This window comes from Corvus moneduloides, chromosome Z, assembly GCF_009650955.1.
Source record: "Corvus moneduloides isolate bCorMon1 chromosome Z, bCorMon1.pri, whole genome shotgun sequence".
Classification (NCBI taxonomy): domain Eukaryota; kingdom Metazoa; phylum Chordata; class Aves; order Passeriformes; family Corvidae; genus Corvus; species Corvus moneduloides.
In genome coordinates this window covers 44,958,356-44,979,806 of record NC_045511.1, presented here as the reverse complement: position 1 = coordinate 44,979,806, position 21,451 = coordinate 44,958,356, and the positions used below count along the sequence as shown (strand labels likewise).

Genomic DNA, 21,451 nt, shown 5'->3' with positions numbered 1-21,451 from the left:
TGCAGGTGACAGTTCAAAACACTGAGAAAAAATATAAGCAAAAGCCCACTCACTTATTCACAAGGCTGCAGTAAAGCAACTGCATAAATGCTGTATCTAGCTGGGCAGCCAGTCTCACAAGTACTTTCCCTGTTAGTATTTACTAATTCCCTAAACCTTATTCCATCTTTCAGACCAGAAATGTCACAAAAGAGAAGGATACATGCACACACACAGACACAAACACACACTCCCCCATCCTGTCCTCAGAAGCTCATCATTTTATTTCAAAACCTATTCACATATACTAGAACCTTACTCTAAACTGTAGATCATACTGTTTTCCTGTTATAATTCCGTGGATATGGAATTACACAGCACTTGTGCTTTGTGTTATTTACTTGGCACAGAAATGATGCCTGTCTGAAGCAAAGCTATGAAGTGAAACAAATTACCTGAATAGCCTGGTTGACAGTGGCAAACAAAGGTCCCAATGCCATCTTTGCATATTCCATTGTTTTGGCAAGGAGATGATTTACACTCATCAACTTGTGTTTCACATTTCAAGCCTAGAATGCAAAATAAAGGACTGAGAATAGGAAAACTTAAAATTGTTCAGAAACGTGGATGATATGACTACCTAATATAGGAAAACATGATTGATTAAGGTTTATTATCATCTCATTAGATTGTGCTTTAACACAGACCTGAGACAAATGTTGTTAGAAAGGTGTGATGCACACTGGACAACAGAGCAGTTTGAGAGAGTGGCAATACCTATCAAAAGTAACTTCTTGAAAACAGCTGAATTGTAAGACATCTCTTTGCTTTGAAGCCACTAGGAAGCTAACACTGAAGAGGAATACAAGCTCAGTACAGGTGGAATTAGCTGTCAAGACTTCAAATTTCTAGCTTTTGTTAATCATAAATATTGCCAAGTTGATAGGATTTTCACATCCATTAACTCCATTAAAAGAAATCCTTTTCAAAAGCTTTTCTGCAAAACACAACATAATACAGCAAGGATATGAGGAAGCATCTACATTCTTATATATTCTAAATATGTGATGAATATTCCAATTAGTTAGGCTATACTGAAATGCTTTACTTCTTTATACGTCCTCATTTTAAGGGCATCAAGAAATACTAGCTACTCCACCTGCTTCCAAGTTTTTTACCTGTATATCCAAGGGGGCATATGCAAATATATCCACTTCCCAATTGCTTGCATGTCCCATTATTGTGGCATGGTTCCAGAAAACACTCGTGGAAGACCTGCCAAAGGCACAAACAATACAATTACAGCAAAGCTGGCACACAGTACTCTAGTTTTAAATTGTATAACCGATAGTAATTTTGGAAAGATGGGATAAAAAAGTCACTGGCATTAGCTTCTAGTTCCTCCTCTGTCTTCCCAGCACGGTAACCATTTGTGGTTTTTTCCTATTGAAAAATACCACAAATCTGAAATATTATTTTAAAATTACCTTTTACTTAGCAAAATTCCCTCAAAACTGTCTGAGCTATGATTCACAGTTTATATTAAGCTATATATAATATGCAAGTTCTCCACTTTGCATCCTTCTACATCAGCTAATCACTTCCTGCTACTGGCCATCAGGTGAGCTGATGTGGCATTATTTCTACTACTTTTGCAAACCAGAATTCATCAAAGCCCTGGAGCAAATGGTCAATTAAAACCATAGAAGATCAGTTTGTCACCTATCCCTGTGTTATACAATGGTTCAGGCCAAATTTGTCATGAGTCAACCTTGCTCCTATTTACACAATATGCCAAATTCCGATTCAATCAAGATTCCATTCGGATTCAGTCTCATCAAGAGTTACAGACTGGGGGTGAGAGGGTGGGGGTAAGGAGGCATCTCCAAGAAACATTGTCACTAGACGAGTTTCACACGAGAACTTGCCTGTTATTTCAGAGGGGGTACTCACAACAGAAGGGAGCTCTGCTTGCCTCCTCCCAAGTGTATCTGTGCTACAATATGTAAACTCAAGATTTTACATCTGAGACTTAGATGTCTGGTTGCATTTTCTGGAATTCAGCATATGGAAGACCTCAGATGACTGAATACACTCAATCTACTTTTTCTAAATTGTCTGAAACTCTTCCTGTTGTTTACTGTTCTTCTACAAGTGTAATAATTATTTCATACATCAGGTGTAGGCTTCAAGACTGGAATTTAAGATTGTTGACAGCTGATGCCACTTTGTCTGTTCAATGAAAGTCCTTCTATGACAAAGTTTGAGTGCTCCCCTCTTAACCATTGCTTTCATCTCTTCAGGAAATAAAGTCAGCAAAAGAATTACATTTAAAAAGGTCTTACTTGTTTACTGCTGCATGAAGTGCTTTTTATTTCACCTGAGATAACACTGGAAAATAACACTTGTCTTTACCTGACTGCTGACTTTGTACCGCTTGCTGATATTTTCTGGGAAGGCTGGTACCATCATTATACTCTCCTCGGCTGCTGAAAAAGTAGAGCCAAAACCTAAAGAGTAAAGATATGAAAACACTGTTAATAACACTGTGTAGTAAGGTCCCTATTCCATGGGGGCATTATAACTGCATGTTAGTAATGCATATAGAGATACACTGAAAAAAGTGTATTTGTGGGAATAAAAAGCAAATTTTACAGTTCTCATTACACAAATATGTATTTGTAAGGACATACATTTCTAAAACACGTATGTGTGTGTACATATAAAAATATTTTCTATGTTTTTATATACAGATACATGCATGCATATACATATCAGTGTGTATTTATATATGTTTCTCTCTATAGCATATGCGTATAATATACATAAACAGTGTACACACACACTGCATATGTATATTCTGTTTATTGAGCCTTCATATTGAGTCACTCTTAAAAACAGAGGCTACACCAGTAGGCAGAACCAGCTGAGAACTTCACTGGTTGAAATCAAAGGCCTGCATTTGTCCAGAAAGTAAGTGGGATGTTTTCTATTAAGACTACTTCTGGCTACCCTTTAGATGGTCCCTTTATTCGCTTTATCCAGCAGAGAAAATTTGGCTTACTTGAACAATCTGTGATGGATCTGGCACCAATAACAGTTGTTGTTCCATAAAAGGGACAAGACAAGCAGTAGGACTTTCCCGGATCTGGTTGATAGTAGTCTCTGGGACAAGGGTAGCAAGGTGTCAAACCTGTACGAGAGAACTCGCCTGCACGACATGGTACTGCAAAAGCAAAAAGACCTTTTTTGAGCAATCTGATCTCTTGCACATCCACCTTACCGCCCTCCACCTCTTTTTTATTGCTTTCTGTTCTCCTCTCATAGTCTCTTCTTAGGCTTAAAAGGAACAGGATGAAATCTGCCAGGAATTCACAACTCTAGGAAATGTCAATTTAAAATCTTCTGTGAGGTGCCATGTTGTTCTCAAAGGATTATGGAAATATCTGGAAAGTATTTCATTTTATGACTTTTGCTGCTCTGGGGGCAGCTTTTAAATGGAACTTCCCTTGCATCTCTCACATGTTTTTTGTTTGTTTGGTTTTTTTACTTCGTTTGTTTTGGTTGTTGTTAGATTTTTTTCTCCTTTAAGAAGGAGTAAGGACAAAGACAAGGCTTTTTTGCACCATGTATCCTTACAGACTATTTCCCTGGGAATTCTTCTGGCAAAGATTGTCAAAGACAGTTGAGGAGAATTTCTTGGAACAAATTACAGAGAAAACTGTGTTAAAATTCAGAATTTTTGCACAAAAAATGAGGGAGAGATAATAGTGACAATTTCCTTTCTCTTATGTGAGGAAAAAGGTTTTATTTTCATTTAGGTACCCATCACATATCTCATTTTATTCCTCCTTATATAAGAATCCATCTTGAAAATCAGGAGGAGGGCAATTGGTAGCAGGAAATGACCTACCACTTTGCTAGGAAATGTTGCTTGGTCTACACTTAACCAGAAGAAGAATACAGTCTAAGGCAGATGAACTGGATTATATTCACTGATGTTTAAACAACAATTTAGACATTTTTAATATTTAGTTAAAAAAAATTCATCACCCTTTTGTTACAAACCTCCACAAGCTGAGACATCCACGGCACCTCTTTTTACTGTTGATGTATTTTCTGGACAAGAGATGCAATTCCTGGATCCAAATGATGGCTGATATGTTCCAAGTGGACATGTTTCACACGTCTCAAGACCATTAGGTGAATATGTTCCCTGCTTGCATTGAGCTACAAGGCAAAAGAGCTCAGAAAGATTAAGCAATGTCCAACAGGAAACATGGCTCCTGATCTCTGAAAATAATGTTGAAATTACAATACACATCACAAGGAGTTTTGTTTCTGGAGCGTACTCTACTCTGAAGGACTTCATGGCTACAAAGGGCAAAAAAAAAGCCAGTTCTGGTAAGGTACTGATAGTGCAATTATGAATTATTAACCAGTAAATTCTCTTCCAATCAGCTTCACAGATGATTTACTGCAATCCAGCGACTCATTTTCATCAACAAAACTAACAGTAATAAAGACAATAAAAATTAAATCAAACTAGCTCTTTCCTTTTCAGAAGAAGTTACAAACACACAGTGGTTCTGGGCTGTTCAATGCCTCAGCATTGTAGGCTAGGATGGAGAGGGGCTGGCAAGGATGACAGTGGTATTAAGTGTATTTTTCTCTAAAAAATGGGCATGCAGTCTCAGAAATGAAATACAGAAATGAAAGACTGAAATTAAACAAAATGTTAAAGGCTAACTCTTCTTAAAACCTCTGCCCAGGCATCCTGCATGCCAGAGCATTGGTGAAAACTTAGATATTTCCTTATGCATGTGCATTAAGGTGCAATTAGGAGCACTCCTCATTTCACAGGCTAGCTTCATTCCAGTATTTCCATCATGGGGTCCAAAAGGACGTCACCAAGAATTCAGAAGTGGCTTCCTGAGTAAGACAAAAGTTCTCACCTTTGCACTCGGAGATGCTTCTAGAGTGTAGATACTCAGTATAGCTACCAGATGGACAACTTTTGCATTCCAGCTGCCCTTCCTCATCTTGATAGGATCCAGTCCAGCAGCTTTCACAGGTAAGATGCTCCAGGGAGTAATAGGTACCCAAAGGGCAGTTGACTATAACGTAATGTTGGAAACATAAGTTTCCCTCAGAGTGAGAAATCATACATACCTGCCTTGCCCCTGGAGTTCCCATTTAGTCAAATGCTGTTTTTTATGAAATGTGATTCTGTTCTTCAGCGGATAGGGTATCTCTCTGGAACACTGTGAAGATTTAACTATGCACAGGAAATGGAATCCAATTCCCTATCTTAGCTACACATCACTCACAGGACTAACAGGGTTAAAAGACTGCATACCAAACACTGTTTTCTCTGTATGACCAAGCATGGATTTGCCTGTCTTCCCCCGGGAGTAGAATCCTGGATACAAAGCATCCCTTTTCCACAGGCCTTGGTTAGGAACATAAACATCCTCTGGAAGTCAAACTGTGCAAAGCATTTTTTGCAATTTATTGTTATGGGAGACCACAAGCACTGGGCTGTGTCAAATCATAACCCTCTGCAGAACTCCTCTAAAACCTTGTTTTGCAAAAGGATTTTAAATACACATAAGAAACAAGTCATCCAGCTTACCACACATTCTCCCTCTCAGCACAGAACCAGGCCTGCAGAAAAGAAAGGCCTTCTCAGTCTCCAGTGAGTTGGTGTCAGCTACAATGAGCTCAGATGCAAACTGAAAAGAATACATAGGCTCCTTATTGAGAGTTCTATTCAGCCTGTTTGTGATCATTTCCAGAGTTTTAAGGAGCCGTCTCTGGTTTTCCAATTCCAATGTATCATTTCTTTCATCAGGCAGTGGCACGCTAGCTGGAATATAAACAGCAAACACAAAAAACACACAGATTTTGCAGTCAGCACTTCCAGTGTACTCTGGAATTTATCAAGAGTGCAACACTCAAGCTTGTCAGTGGAAAGTGGAAAAGAGGCCACGTGCACACAGCCCTCCATGAAGGCTATGATCTTTCCCTCAAAGAAAAACTCTGTGATGAAATGGCGCTACAGCTGTGTCCAGAGAATGGCCATCTGCATCTTCACCAGGCTTCTGTGAGCTGGAGAAGTTTTTACTGACCATCTTAGAAACACAATTTTTAAAAAGGAGGAAGCAGAGAAGTTCCATGTTTTGACTTGTCTCACCTGTGATGTTAAATATTAACTTGATTTTTTGGTCAGTCATTGGAACATTCAGCTTATGCCTTTTGACCCGAGCAGGTGCTGCTTTTACAGAGGCAGAGAGATGCTTGGATAAGTCTTCTCCTTGTACTGCATCAACAAAATCACCATAGGAATAATCCAGGTTGTTTGCTGTTCCCCAGCCAGCAGGGCCTGTGAGACATTAAGAAAGAACAAAAAGAAAAGCAACATCATGTGGAAAATAAGTACCTGTACTTATTTCTGAAATACAACTCCAACAGAATGGGATCTGTTTGAAGCTCCAGATGATGTGTATTGACTTTGACTCTGTATAAGTGGCTACTGTACCTGCATTTTTGCCAATGAAAAGTCTTACTCCTAAGTGATATCTTAGATGACCTGAGTCATGTGAAATTAGCCAAAGCTTTAAAGAACTAGTTATAAAAGTTACAGTGTTGCAATTCTTTCTCTTCCTCTGTCCTGCATGAACCCACACCTGCACCCTCACCTGCCAGCAACATCCTAAACAATTCCATATTGCCCTTACTTACAGACAGCACAGCCTATGCCATGCTTCCATTGCGTCTTCTCACAACTCCTTGTTAGAACAGTTCTAACATTGTCTGGCCTCTCAGAAAAGGCATCACCTTATGTGTGTATTACCCTAGATAGGCATTTCTTGTTACACACAGGGAGTCAAATTCAGCCCGTGTCTAATGTCCTTTGCCACTCTAACATGATTTCAATCAGCATTGCTTCTGTACACAATCTACTTCTCATGGTTACTAAATCTAGAGGGATGTGGTCTATTACATTTATCTAGATTATTTTTTAGAAAACATGAAGATAGAAGAAATATCTGCCAATCATCTGTTAGCATCACCAAGATTATGCTTTATTTACAGTGGCAACTAGGACAAGTTAACCTCACAGTTTAATATCATGTGAGCATTCCACAACTTATTTTCTAAACTTCTGTCTCTCATGCCTTGAGGAGAGTTCTCATCTCCTGCTTCTGCAGTGTAAAATCATGAGAAACTCCTGAAAAACAGCAACAAGGTTATTCTGGTAAGAAGTTGACATGAACCAGATGAGAATAGGACCCTACATTCCATGTCTGTAACACTGTTTTTTCCACATGCCTTTACAGATTAGTTCCAGCTGTCATCAGCATTCATCCTTATGCTGATGACAACTGCAGACAGTACTTCCAGACCTGCTGCATGTCTGAACACAAACAAATGCTCTCAGAGTGAAGCATTCTAAAAGGTGAGCATAAGCAGGAAGTTCTACCAAGTACCTCCACTATAAATCTGTAAGAGAGACACAGTCCTATGACAGATTCTGATGTGGATCTGCCAAAATGCCTCCTGCTAAGACAGGTAATGTAAGGTATCCATTTTCAGCTTTTCTTCTCTCAGCACTCCTAAGGGACTCAGAAAGGCCAAGAACAACAGCAGCACAACACAGACACCAAGCTGTTCAAAACTGGACTGAAAATGAAAACTTACTTACTTTGGCATAAACCAAAGTGGGAACAACCACTAGGACGGTTACGGATTTCACTCTGATACAGCTACAGTCATGGTGCAAAATCTGCCCTTGCATGCAGGAAGTATTTTCACAGCAAATGGGCCAATGTAAGTGCATATAGCTTTACACAGTGAGGATTCTGGGCAGATCCGAACCAGCATCACAGATGCTCCTCATCTTTTTAACAATCTCCAAATCTAATTCTTGGAGCTTTTCAGTATTTTCGTTTTCAACTGTATGTGATTAGGAAGCTACTTTTTTCTAGGCTAACCAAGCACGTTTCTAGGACTGTGTGTGTCTGTGCTTTTCTTCCCTCCCCACTATAAGGCATCTCAGGAAATTCTTCCTCCACATTATATAGGAAGAAGCATGGATACCAGACATCAAACAGTTCCACAATATTTTTATAAAACCTATTATGTAATTGCTTATTATCTTATGAGTGCCACAGTTATTTAAAATAAAAAATCTCACTAAAGACATTGTGGCAAGAATCCCACTGCTTTAAACCTGGGTGGCTAAGAACCTGTGGAATCAATAATTACCAATGGCAAATCCATTTTCATAATCATAATTATATTCCAAGCAGTGTTTCTGTGTCTGATCTTCCAGTCTGCAGTCAATATCATCGACATCATTACAGAATGATGGGACCTTTCAACATAAAGAAGAATAACATTAAAAACATAAAACCACATAAAGCCCTCTCTCCTGGCTTATAAAAACTTCTAATTACAATGTAAAGCACTGGTTCTGCCAGCGACACTAGATTTACCATTTCATGTCTCTTATAACCTGGGCAAGGTCTGCTAAAAGAGGTATGTTTTATTGATAGAACTCAGAAATAAGAAAGCAACTTGCAGGAGTACAATCTCTTTGTTATAGAAGACCTTTTTTTAAGAGAAGATGTCAATTCATTAGTCTTACAATTAATCACTCTTGCATGTGAAATCCCAGAACACAGAAGTATATTCAGGCTTTCTTCTCCCTGCTGAATAGCTCATATTTATAAAGCACTTGTTTTCTTTCCAGCTATATTACCTGTAATTCTGTGAGGTTTACAAAAATGCTGTCACTTTTTCTAACTTTCAAACCTTTCTTCTTCATACCCACCTCTCCCTACCCATGGAAAGGGACTTATGCACCAAAAGATCTCAGAGGGGAGGGAAAAAAATCTCAGGAGGACAGAAATCACATGACAGAAATCACACAACAGCAAACTCAACAGAAGCCTTTCTGATATTGTTTATTTTTTACCCTCCATAAAAACAGTAGGAGATTGATTACCTAAGAATAGATGAATGCATGATTTTTGATAAAATATGTATTTCTTGCTTTTTACAGAAAGGTTTCAAGCAAGTGGGGCCCTAGGCAATGTTTTGAAATGGTTTTGTTTTTTCTATATCAACTTTCATTGAAAAGATGCTCCTGCCCATTCATTCCCACTTTTTGCATCTCTGGTAGAGATTCAAACTCTTGGGAATAGGAATAGGCATATTCAAAACAGCCTTTTTGAATGTTTTCCCAGACTGTTGCATTTTGGTGTAACTGGTTGGAAAGGTCACTATCCTTTTTTTCCTTATTTTCTTTTACTTGCCAAAATAACAGCTCAAGCACTGGTGGTGCCAGGGAAAGAAACAGAAATAAAATCAGTCAAGATTTCTCTGCTGGAAAGAAAAAACCTGAATCAGGGCAAGGGACTCATGCAACTCATGAAACTCATGAAACCTGAGCAGATCATTGCTACTGGATTTAAGTGCCTGGACGTACACACCAAATTTGGAATGTATCTATTGGTACATATGCATATTCATCATGCTATTTGGTTATATATTATACACATACTATATAAAATACATTTATTTTATGATCACACCCAACTTTCAAAAATAGCACTGAGGGGACAATTGACTGGGGTTTTCAAAGCTACACAGGTTCTCCTTGGAAGCCTACTGAAAATCTACGAGCTGCAGCTCCCTAAACTACTTGGACACTTGCATAAATTCTGCTGCATATGACTCCACATTGAAGACTAAACTGAACTACATTAAAAAGCCAGTGAATCATCTTTATTTTTAAAAATAACTTGTCACCTTCTGAAAAAACACAGAATTAACTTATGGGCTTCTGCTGTCAATTTCCTTGCACAAAGGTAGCTAACTGGAAAAAGTAACAATATTTTTCAAGAAGTATGTAAAGGGAAGGAGTATTTACTAACCTACCATTTTACCAAGAGCAATCTGGAATGCATCAGTAAAGCTGTTTAGAAGATTGTTGTCATCACATCGTGTTGCTTTGTAGAGCATTTCAAAGGATTTGAATCCATGGTTTGCAAAACGATTTACTGAAAAATGTTGGAGAAATAAATTTTTACTGATCAGCGCAAGAGTTTCATAGCTAAAATGAAGATAATTCAGGCTAAAACTGGAACACAAGGAGGCAAGAAGCACAGTCTTTAAATCAGCAATTTAAATGGATCACTGTTATCTCAGCCAATGATATGACCCTTTGGCAGGCATAACATTTACTGGAAATTTTAAAAGACATTAAAAACTAAGTCATTTTTCTACTTCAGCATTTTCTTATTGGAAAAAAGCTGTGAGCTGTCAACTAAAGTTCATGCTAACTTTTTACTGAGAGGAAAGCAATAAATATAAAAGTCTTATTACTAATGTTGCTAGACTAAATATAAAAAGTTCTCATCGGAAATTAAGCAAAGTTCCGACATGTCCAAGTTATGCATTTTGAATTGGTATCTCTGAAACATAACTCTCATTTGTTCATAGCTGAAACACTGATCTTTTCATGCTGAAACCAAGAAATTGACTCCAATGGAAGTGGACGCAACACTAGATATTGAAGCGCCTCGGATCCACTGCCCAGACAATATTGAGACTGTGACTCTGGAACATCATAACTCTGCTAATATCAGCTGGCAGGTACCAGCAGCTGAGGATAACTCTGGTGACGAGGCAAGTCAAAATCTGTATCTATTTAACTGGTACTAAGACTGGCTTCAAATGTAGTTCTAATACATATATTATAGAAAATGTCACCAAAGGTGGAATATTCCACCACTGAAGTTTTGCATGTGTCCATCTCAGAGAAAACACATAAACTCTTCTAATCTGATGGTAATTAGATATGTAAATACAGCACACACTATGCATTTCAATCAGTAAGTTGCCAATACTGTTGTATTCCTATTAAAAAGACACTTCCAGTGCTTGTTAAAAACCTGTTTCAACTAAACTGTTATCTTTGCCATCTTTGCTATTTTGTGATTCCTCCGATTCAAATTCACAGCTATTTTTGTGGTTTAGACAGCTTCTCAAATAACACATTTACAGACTTCCAAGCATCATTTCACAATATTTGTAACAATTCAGAGGCAGAGGACAGAGAATATTTGTTATAAATAAATAGAAGTCAGAATTTCTAAAACATTTTCATTTGCTTTCTCATTAAATATAGTGTTTCATGAGTTGCAGATTCATCTTAGTACCAGTAAGACTTACAAGAGCAGCTAGGCCACTCTGGAGAATAAGGTGGCTTCCAGAGACCATCTTCATATGCACAATAGTAGTTTTCACTTGATCCTTCTGAAAAGCTGTAACCCTCTGCACAGTGCAATGTGCAATTAACTCCTGCTTCATCTGATGTGCATATAAAATCACCATTCACAGGCTCAAAGGAAACTTCACAGGGAGAACCTAGGAAAAACGCAAAGATTTATATAATGATTAATGCCATGAAATAAGTGATCCTGCATGAAAATGGCACTGATGAGATTTCCAAAAGTACCTAGTAGTGACCTGATCTTGCCTCTGTTGAAGTTTGTGGAAGTATTATTTGCTACTTCCATAAAGTCAGGATCAGGCTACTGCTAAATAATTCTCAAATTCTGCCATTGCAATTGGAAAACCAGAAACACGAAGACTTTAAAAAAAAATTATATATGAAAAACTGTTTACTAAAATAATATAAAACCTCAATCTAAGTTTTCACATGAACTTTACACAATGAATTCTAGTAATCTTGTTACATCTTGAATTCTAACTAAACATTATCCATTCTGCACCATCACAACAACTCAGGGTAACCTCATAACCTCAGTTACAATTCATTTTTCAGGCTGACTGTGAAGGAGGTTGTGAACATCTGTAAACGTTAGTCACAAACACTGAACCCCAAGAAGTCTGAGGTGGTATAGACCTTGATACAATGCCAGTTCTAAGCACTGGCTGGTCCTTGCTAAGATTTAGAGGAAATCAGAGACTAGCACATCCATTTGCAACTTACCTTTCCTGAAAGCTATAACCAAAATTCCAGTCTGCATGATTTTAAATTCTCTCTTGACTAACAGATATTTTTTATACAGATGTCCAAGTAATACATAAAAAGTAAAAAGCAGGTACAGAGTAGATTTTTTATTCTTAATATTTTATGTGCCAAATTATTGTTTGGATTTTTAAGGAAAAGCGAACTGGGGGGAAGAGATGTCTATGCAATAAACAAAATGCACTAGTATGCCTATAGGGACAGGTATATTCCAAAATCTAGAGTGTTTTATTATCTTCTGTAATATTTGCATGTAATTACAGAAAAATTAGCAGAAAGTTTTCCTTTTAACTACAGATTTGAAGTAAGATTTAAGTAACACCTATTAATACATTTCACATGGTATCTGTCACTGCAAAAAACCAAAAGACCCACTTTTATGTTTTACTGCTTAATGAATCTTAATTTCAATGCTTTTATACCTAATTTGAATTTATAGAACCAAATTCACCGCTGCGCTGTATCAGTCTTAGACAGTACTAATGAATATTTTGATTGCCTTCAAGTTACTCCAATATAAAAAGGGAATAACTAAAGGGAGGGCTGGAGCAATCTTGCATCCTTTATGATATTCAGTTAAAACAATGCCATATGGTCTTGCCCAGAAGATGAAGACAACAGACCTTTGAGGACAATGTGGATCTCACATGTCCTGTTATTGCCAGAAGGATCCACAGCTGTGTACTGGACTGTTGTCTCTCCTTTGGGAAAGCGATCTCCGGGTGCATGACTCCTAGTGACAGTCAGTGGACCACCTAGAAGAGTTAAAAGACAATCTAAGGCATCGGTAAGCAAAAGAGTCTTGCTTATAGCCAGCCCTGACAAACGGAAAAGGAAATGGCAGCAAATCTTCAAAATTATGTATTCTTAAAAATAAATAAGCAAAAGGAACTGCAAAAAATCTCACTCCAAGGGATTATGAGCGAACAGGTGGAGTTCTCTAGCCTTCCACCATCTCCTGCATGTTTTGGGGTCCACTATCTCACCTGAATTGTCTGAAAATTCTGGTTCTTCCCATGTCGCTGGGTAATCATTTTCCACTGCTTGTATGGGTGGTGGAGATCTGCATCTGTCAACTACAGGAGGTTCTGCATCTGCAGAATTTGAAAGATGGCATGACATTACCTTACAGAACTACTGTCACACTCAAATGGCATCTACAACCAGAAGAAGTCAGGTAAACAGCAGCTTTAAGCTCGTATTGGAACATACAACAAAGGTGAACAACCTGGAAGTTGCAGCAATTGGAAGACGCTGAGTGAATGGACAAAAGTAATTATTCTGCTGAACTCATGGCTTCTGCAGTGTTTGCTTTCTACAGAGCAAACCTTGGACTACCTGCAGGACTCCTGAATAACACAACTGTCCTACAGAAATACTTTAATAGTGATTTGCATCAGTAATGTGTGTGAACTTTGGAAACTTTGTTGGAGTCTTTCAAGAATTAAATAGAGATTTATGATGAAAGCAAGAAGTGACAATGCAATAAAGCACTTAATAAACCAGTCTGGGGAGAAATCTTAACAGTCAGAAAGAATGGCAGAATAAAATACACCCCAAACTGAACATTGCAAGCAGTGACTGCAAGTATGCAAACTGTGACCCAGGAATGGTGATGACAATAATCCTGGGCTTATAACTGCACACCTAAAGACCAGTGACTCACAGTCTCTTTCTGCACAAATTAGTTTGCAGCCATGACAGACAGCCTTCCCAGTGATTTTTACTAGCACTTACCAATAACTTTGACGTGGAATGTACAGCTTGCCTCATTGCCTGACTTATCAGTTGCTGTGTAAGTAACGTCAACTTCGCCAATTGGGAAGAGAAATGGTGGTATAAAAGCTGGGGTAACACGAACTGAGACCTGTCATAGGAAAACACTTGTTATTTAAAAGCCAAAGCTGGTTACTAATCATGGTATTCATGTTTCAAAAAGTGCACAGACTAGTATTCTTCAATGTCAAGCCTGTTCATGCTTAATGCAAATAGCTTCTTAAAGTAGTAAGGACGGACTTTACAACAGGGTGATCTATGTCCCTTCTTAAATCTGCCTTCCTTATAGCAACAAGGATTTCCCTAGTCAGGATCTGGACCCTGACCTGTTGGAGATTACAGCATTGTGCATTAAGAAAATTCCAGACTGATGCTTGTTTGTCAAATGGCACTGAAGGCACGCTACATTGGCTTAGAACCTGTTTTGTCTGTAGACAGCTCTCCAGCTGCAAGGGCAACAGACCTGGGAGAGGAATGGAGCACACAGTTGTGGGCCATAAGTTACATATGCAGTTTGAATCTATGTATGTGTATGAGTCAATAGCCCACAGATGCTTCGGTACGGCACTTGGCTTCCACAGTTCAATGAATGTCCCTGTGTCAGCAGAGCTATAGTACCTGACAATAGCTATGCCACAGATGAAAATGTGTGAACTTCAATCTCTTTTACTGGGATAGCTCAGTTTCCTAGTGCAAAAAACTCCTGCATTAAAAGCACACACAGACTCACTGTTCCTCTGCTGACTCCTGATAAAGCATTCAGTTGCTGTAACTTGATCATGCCTGAGCCTGTACGGAATGTTGCTCTTTATGAAACAGCTCTGAAGCAAGTTTTCCTGGTAATTCCATTTCCAAGCCTCTGACACCTATGGTGGCCAATGGCAACACTTCTGAACCTTGCACAGGAAAATCAGATTTCTCTTTCTCACCTAGGAAGCTGAAATTAGTTTTTACTTAACCCAGCGTGTACTTGTTAGCCCTTTAGATTAATGAACTGGTTTACTTCCTTCTGAGAAGAGTTTATTAAACTTCTTCACATTCTAAGTGCTCATTTTTAAAGCAGCTGTCTTCATATTATAAACAAGAGAACATTCTTTCTTTTTACCACATAAATTAACCGTATGAGGTTTTATGCACTGAAACTCCATGCAGTGTTCTGTGGCTGCAAAACTCTAATCAAGACAGAAAATGCTGAATTCTCAAGATAAAATTTTCTAGAAGATTTTGCTTCTGCTTATCAGAAGAAAGAAATTCTAGTGGATGATAAAATTAATCGAAATCAGAAAGACCGCGTCCAGTTAAACAGATAGAGATTTTGACTTGCCTCATCGCCAGAGTTATCCTCAGCTGCTGGTACCTGCCAGCTGATATTAGCAGAGTTATGATGTTCCAGAGTCACAGTCTCAATATTGTCTGGGCAGTGGATCCGAGGCGCCTCAATATCTAAACCAGGAAAAGGACAATCTAGTTTTATATGTGGTATTACGGAAGTAAAACCTCTATAATGGTTAGACTGAAACTTGTTATAACCACTCTTTCTCATAATGCCTGGAATATAAATGTACATATTTTTGTAAATTTCCTGTCTCTGCCCCTTTGTAATTCTTGCCTAGAGATTCACACATGATTAGTAAATCCTCCTGTGGAAAGGACTGATTTTTGCTGTATTTTTGTTTATCACTGAGTACAACAATATTCTGGTTTCTACACAGAACCAAAGCCCAAGGAATAAGTAAGAATTAATTTGTTTCTTTTATTACTCATCCCTTCCTTCTCTATCCCTTCCCTGTCCAGACACAGGACACATACAGATGAAAACACTTGTTTCTGACAGTCAGTGACTTAAAAAAACCTGGAAGTAGTTTTGACATGATATATAAACTATGAACAAGACAATAGTGACTCTCAAATTCTCTGGAGCATGCTGTGGAACTGACTTAAAAGTAACAATGTCAAAATCTGGGCAGCAGTTACTGGAAATGTTCCTTAACAAACTCCTATTACAAGGTATAATGTAGGACAAATGGAGTCTTCTTGTGACATGTGACAGTGCCAGATGGTTCCAGAGGACTGGTGGTACAATACGGGTAACATCACTACCAACATTTACACCTCAAGTTTCTCTGACAAACTTGAAGTACTACTTCAGTTCCCTGGCATAGAGCCTCCCAAAACATTTGTGGTCAGGTTATTTTATTGCCGTGGTGTTGCTTGATGAACGGTCTCTAGACTCATAGGACAAGGACACATTTGGCTCTGAACTCATCTATGCCCAAGAGGCTTTAAAACAACTCAGAACTGATACCACTTATATTTTTATTATGAAATAATTCTGGTACAGACATAACTTGGGCAATTAAATTACATAATTAAGAATGAAAAGTAATAAATATATGTGATTTTGCCTTCCTTTGAACTCATTCAAATGAAATTTTTATTAGAAATGTACTCTTATAAATAACTACCAGTTATGGTTCACACTCCCTTGACCACAGCCTTCAGGCTGGGGCAAATTCCATTTGAAAGTGAAATTCTCTGAAAGGGCTAATAATAAATAAGTCAGAAAGAAAATGGCTCTTTTGAACTGGCCAAATATGTTGGCAGCAAAACAGAGAAAGACAGTAACAACAATGAAAGAATTGAAATACAACTATTCATTTTTACTCAAAAAGAATAACCTTCAGAGTTTCTCAGTGCCTCCTACATTAGGGGTTTATGCACTGGTAATATCTAAAAGCTTGAACCCAAGCCATGCTGTTTTATCTTGATCTAAACACTTCAGCTTGTGCTGGGATCCCATCAAATATTAAAAACTGTGGTTTGGCCCAGGTTTACACAAGAGATTCAGAAAAAACAATGTGGTACATCATGAAACGGGAAACAGTATGTTTAAAGAGAGAGACAAAATCTTCCTGGCCTGTACAGAGAAAAAATGCCTCAGTTTCTGTAGCGACCTGGCATGATGACTGCCGTAACTGTTTTCTGTACTGTTCCATCACCCAGTGGCTGGCAAGGGCCCCAGTTTGGGGTGAAAGCAAGAATTCTCAGAGCACAATAGTTCATGAAGAGGTGAAGAGCATATTCCCAGACTTTTGTTTTTATCCTGCCATAATCCAGAGCCAGACCCCTTCCAGTTCAGTTATGCATGTGTGTAAGGGAATAAATAACCTAGCACTCCTGGAAGAGGTGAGCAGAACTGTACATGAAATGGCAGTTCTGTATTGAAATGCATGTCACCATCTTCTGCCAACTTTACACTTTGTCAGCCAATGCACTTGGTGTTAGCCAATTTTGGCCTTAACTCTTGTGCATTGTTGCTTGGGGCATGTCAACAGCCATAGCCACTCAAAGACAACTGAAATGAACATTTCTCTATAGTCTATCCGCCAGGGCTTACACAGCCTTTACAGTTTTGCTCTGACGACAGGGTTTAAAAACTTGTGCTAAACCAGTAATGATAGTATTATCATTGTTATTTTACTAGAAGTGTGGGCTCCACTTTGAATATTTTTAAGCTACAAGCTTTTACCTCTACTTTGAAATTTTAAATTTACCTGCACATCAGGCCTTTTAGAAGGCAGCCACCTAACAACTGAGAGATGGAGCCCAGGAGAGGCAGTTGATGATGAGCACTACAAGATGACACTCAAGTGACCTCTGAACTCCACATTTTTATTACAAACTACAAGTAAATCTGACAGCCAAGCTATAAAGGTCCAGGCAACACTTCTTACACACTGTTTAAGTTTTACTTTCCCCAGTTCAAACCTGACCTTACTCAGTTATTTGCTGTGTGCTTCCCTTCAATTCTGCACTCGTGTGTACACAGACATGATTTTGTGCCGGTCTCTACCTTTACACAGAGCCTCCTGGATGTTTGCACTCCATCTCCCAAATGAAATGCACCTTATTTCTTCTCTAGCTCCAGATAGGATGAATCCCTGGGGACAGCTCAGCTGGCACACAGTCCCAGAAATGGCAGGCTCCAGCCCACATCTGGGAGGGAGAACTGTCACACGTGCTGGTTTCTGGAGGATGGGACAACGCTTTTCTGCAAGACAGCAGTAGAACATGATTTATAACTGACATACACAAAGTACACATTCAAAAAACCTGCAAATAATGTCATATGGAAAATTAGTGGGAGCAGAAAATACATGGTCTTTTCAAGAGTCTGTAGAGGTATGAGTGCATCAAAACATTATGACCTGATGAAACTTTGCTACTTGACTTTCAGTGCTGAATGAAGTAAACAACAGCCAGTTTATCAGATCTTCTGTTGTCTCACTCCTGCTCTTCACTGAAACAGGAATATAGTAATATTCATGCAGATCCCCTATATCTCACTCTCTGGATTCACTTTTCTTTTTTCTTCTTCTTTTCCTTACATCTTCCTCTTTAATGGCTGCTCTGCAGCTGCATTTCCTTGCTTCTATGAAAACTAGATCATGGCAGGAGAGAGATAATAGAAGACATATCTGTAGCCTTCTACAGCTTCTATCTTGAAATAAGAAAGAGAGAAGAAGAAAGATACTCTGCCATGAACTCCTTATAGGTTAGGGATATGATCTGATTTTGCTTACTGCATTCCAAACCAAATGAAACTGGACTTGGTCTGCTCTGTGTTCAAAACAGCTGGAAAGACTCAGGGTGACCATAGGAAGCAGCTGAGCTCTGTAAAATCAGGAAGGGTTGATGGTTGCTTAAAGGTTTAAAATAGAAGTTTTGAACTATTTTGTTACTAGGGTTCGCTACAAATCCTGAAGACCATTTACATCAAAGCAAAAACCACAATGTATTTAAACAGGTTCACAAAAGCTTTGTTTCATTCTTAAGCGGTTGTTTTTAGGAATGTTATTTTTACTTCAAGTATGGAGGCATTAACAAAGAGGGTAAAAAGGGGTGTCCCATGAATGTGGTTTGTACACTTCCAGTACTGTTTCTTGCAACAGAAAATAGGCAAACACACATGAAAAATACTTCCTTATTCAGAGCCAATGAGAAGACTTTTAACTCTTTATAACTCATCAGTGAAGAAATTAGACAGGTCTTTACACCAAGAGCACACAAAAAGCAACCCAACCCAGCTACACAAAAGGGAAGCTCTACTGAGCTCTTAGCAATGGTTTAATGACAGAAAAATGATTCACATTCAAAACACTTCACATTCCTTTTCTCTCCTCTCCTTTCCCAAAACATGCAGCAAGTAACAGAAAACTGGTTTTTATGCATGAAACTAATTTAAAGACTCTTAAGAATTCTGTGTATTTCCTGAGATGTAAACCCTCAATACCTAAATGTTTTTAAAGTCCAAGCAATTAATAATTGCACTTCATTTCAACAGGATGCACAGGTCACAAACACTTCTAACACATTTGTTCTGTTCAGGCAGATACTGCTGGCTCTATAAGGTGGAACAACTCCATCAGGAAATAAAACCCCAAACCCTAAGTTCTGGTTGCTCACCATATGAAGGTAATTAACAAATAGCAAAAAGATCACAATTTTAAAAAAATATTTGAAGAGACAAGCTAAAAGCATTAAAATGTATATTACTCTGGGAACAAGTAGAGAAACTGAAACATGTAAGCATGAAAAGCAGAGGAAATTGCAGCTCTTTGGAAAGCAAAAACAGCTGGGACTCTTGCTTGAGACACATCCAGCTATACTAGAAAAATCCAAGTAGAGCACAATCCTGAAATGTCTGACAAAGACTCAGGATAAAATCTGGTATATCTAGCCCAAGGGAATTTCTTCTAAGTAGGACAGGTTTTTACCAGAAAAAGCAACTGTAACAGTGTTGTTTAGATTTTTTTATCAGTGCTCAATTCCAGAATTTGATCAAGCTGATCCAAAAGTCTGGAATTCATTAATGGTAGAGGGATATACATGACATTAGTCATATTGATAGGGAATTAATAGAGAAGAAGTATTTCTAAGGAGACACAAGAACCTGCTTTCACCTGCAACCACCTGTGATGAAACACAACACTGTATTGTAATTCTTAACATCAAAAGGAACTTGACAAATAAGAAGATTATAAAGCAAATCATGCCTCTTTCCTTCAATCCCTTTGCCAAGACTGTTTCAGGGAAAAAAAACTGGCCAGCTGCAATCAGAAGCGAGAAATAGTAATTCTTTCAACGCTAGATGGCATCAGCACCCTGGATGTCATTTGTATTTTTACTTCACTAAATATTGAACAAAGAAAGGAGAAAAGCATCGTGCAAAATTCATTAATTTTAAAGTGATTGATATTAAACTTTTGCCAATGGGTAGGAAACACAAGAACATGGCTGTGGAGGTTTTCTGGTTTTACTTTTTTCCCCCTCAAACTGGAGAAATGACAAAGCTTCCCTTTTCAGCAGATATCTTGTTTGTCACCCACCTATAAAACATATGTACCCTACTCAAAAGTAGCTCATTGCTAACAATATCTTTAATGGAAAAGACAAAAATTTAAAACTTATGTAATATCCAAGCTTGCATTACCTTCCAGTCTCTTGGAAAGAGATGCATGACAACAGACCCCACAGAAGTGACTGTAAACAATCCAGGCAGTGTTGTGGTACAGTGACAGTAATGGTTACAGATGGCTGTGGTGCAGTCTCAGTGAGCTAACTTGCAAATATGGCAAACTTTGCACTGATGAGCAGTCAAACTGAAAAGCATTCAGAAAACCAGCTAGACGAATATCCTGAGGTCCAAGAAATCTGTTTCAAGGTAATAGACTGAAGACAACTCCAGTTTGCTAACAGAAGGATATGACATTAATAAATTATCAATTACAAAAGCCTAAATACAGTAGGATTTCCAGTGCCTTTTATCCAGCAAATGGTAAATAGTAATTAGGAGCTATTTGGACTAAAAATAAAAAAGACAATACCTCCTTGACAATTACGATAATTGAGAAAATGGGTACAAAGAGTAGCTTCTGAGGAGGATACAGTATCAGTTTTCTGATATACATCCTTACATGAATAAAACTCCACACATTTATATTGAACCAGAATTCCAGCAAGCTTGCTCTAAACACCCATCACAACAAGAAGCAGCAGAAATGCTTCCCAGCTAACACTCTTTCCTTTCTGACAATCAAAGGTAACTTTCTCATTAGATTTTTCAGACTCAGCAAAAATAAGATATTGCCATGGATAATCCAGGAACGGAGGCAATATTACATGGTGTGAAGAAATCTTCTGATAGAGAGCAGAGCTGGATTTTATTAATCAAAATGCTAAGCTAAGAAGGATGAATTCAACTGATGAATATGGTTAATCTTCTAATTATAATATTCCAACCAGATTTCAGGGGCCCTTCCTTTTGAAGTTAATTGAAGTTTTTCCACTGATTTTAAGAGAAGAAAGATTAGGATCTCTTAGCAAACCGTCTTGTTAAATTAATTCTTGTGGATTATTTTCATCGTTTTAGAGAATGTACTTACAGTTAGAAATTTATGCTTGTCTCACACAAAGTCCACATTTTTAAGACTGCAATAAAACAGTAAAGAAATAGCCACAGGTTCAAATGAAGTCACCCTACTGCCATTGTATTTACTGGATCCAGGTGACATATACTTCACTCTGACTTTAGTCAGCACTGGATCAGCTTCTGAATTGCTGGATTTT

General features: G+C 38.2%; 1 protein-coding gene across 2 annotated transcripts in view; it reads right to left on the bottom strand.

The window, feature by feature from the left end:
• The window catches only part of SVEP1 (sushi, von Willebrand factor type A, EGF and pentraxin domain containing 1), a 119,618-nt gene that overhangs the window by 51,680 nt on the left and 46,487 nt on the right, over positions 1 to 21,451 (bottom strand). For both annotated transcript variants that reach the window (XM_032095312.1, XM_032095313.1), the window contains exons 7-22: positions 17,676 to 17,873; positions 15,147 to 15,265; positions 13,784 to 13,913; positions 13,033 to 13,140; positions 12,670 to 12,801; positions 11,224 to 11,418; positions 9,928 to 10,049; positions 8,251 to 8,359; positions 6,176 to 6,364; positions 5,615 to 5,848; positions 4,935 to 5,096; positions 4,048 to 4,209; positions 3,044 to 3,205; positions 2,395 to 2,489; positions 1,158 to 1,254; positions 435 to 548 (exon numbers count right to left, since the gene is read on the bottom strand). In XM_032095312.1, coding sequence (XP_031951203.1) covers positions 435 to 548; positions 1,158 to 1,254; positions 2,395 to 2,489; positions 3,044 to 3,205; positions 4,048 to 4,209; positions 4,935 to 5,096; positions 5,615 to 5,848; positions 6,176 to 6,364; positions 8,251 to 8,359; positions 9,928 to 10,049; positions 11,224 to 11,418; positions 12,670 to 12,801; positions 13,033 to 13,140; positions 13,784 to 13,913; positions 15,147 to 15,265; positions 17,676 to 17,873 — 2,328 coding nt within the window. The remainder of the gene's footprint in view (positions 1 to 434; positions 549 to 1,157; positions 1,255 to 2,394; positions 2,490 to 3,043; positions 3,206 to 4,047; positions 4,210 to 4,934; positions 5,097 to 5,614; positions 5,849 to 6,175; positions 6,365 to 8,250; positions 8,360 to 9,927; positions 10,050 to 11,223; positions 11,419 to 12,669; positions 12,802 to 13,032; positions 13,141 to 13,783; positions 13,914 to 15,146; positions 15,266 to 17,675; positions 17,874 to 21,451) is intronic.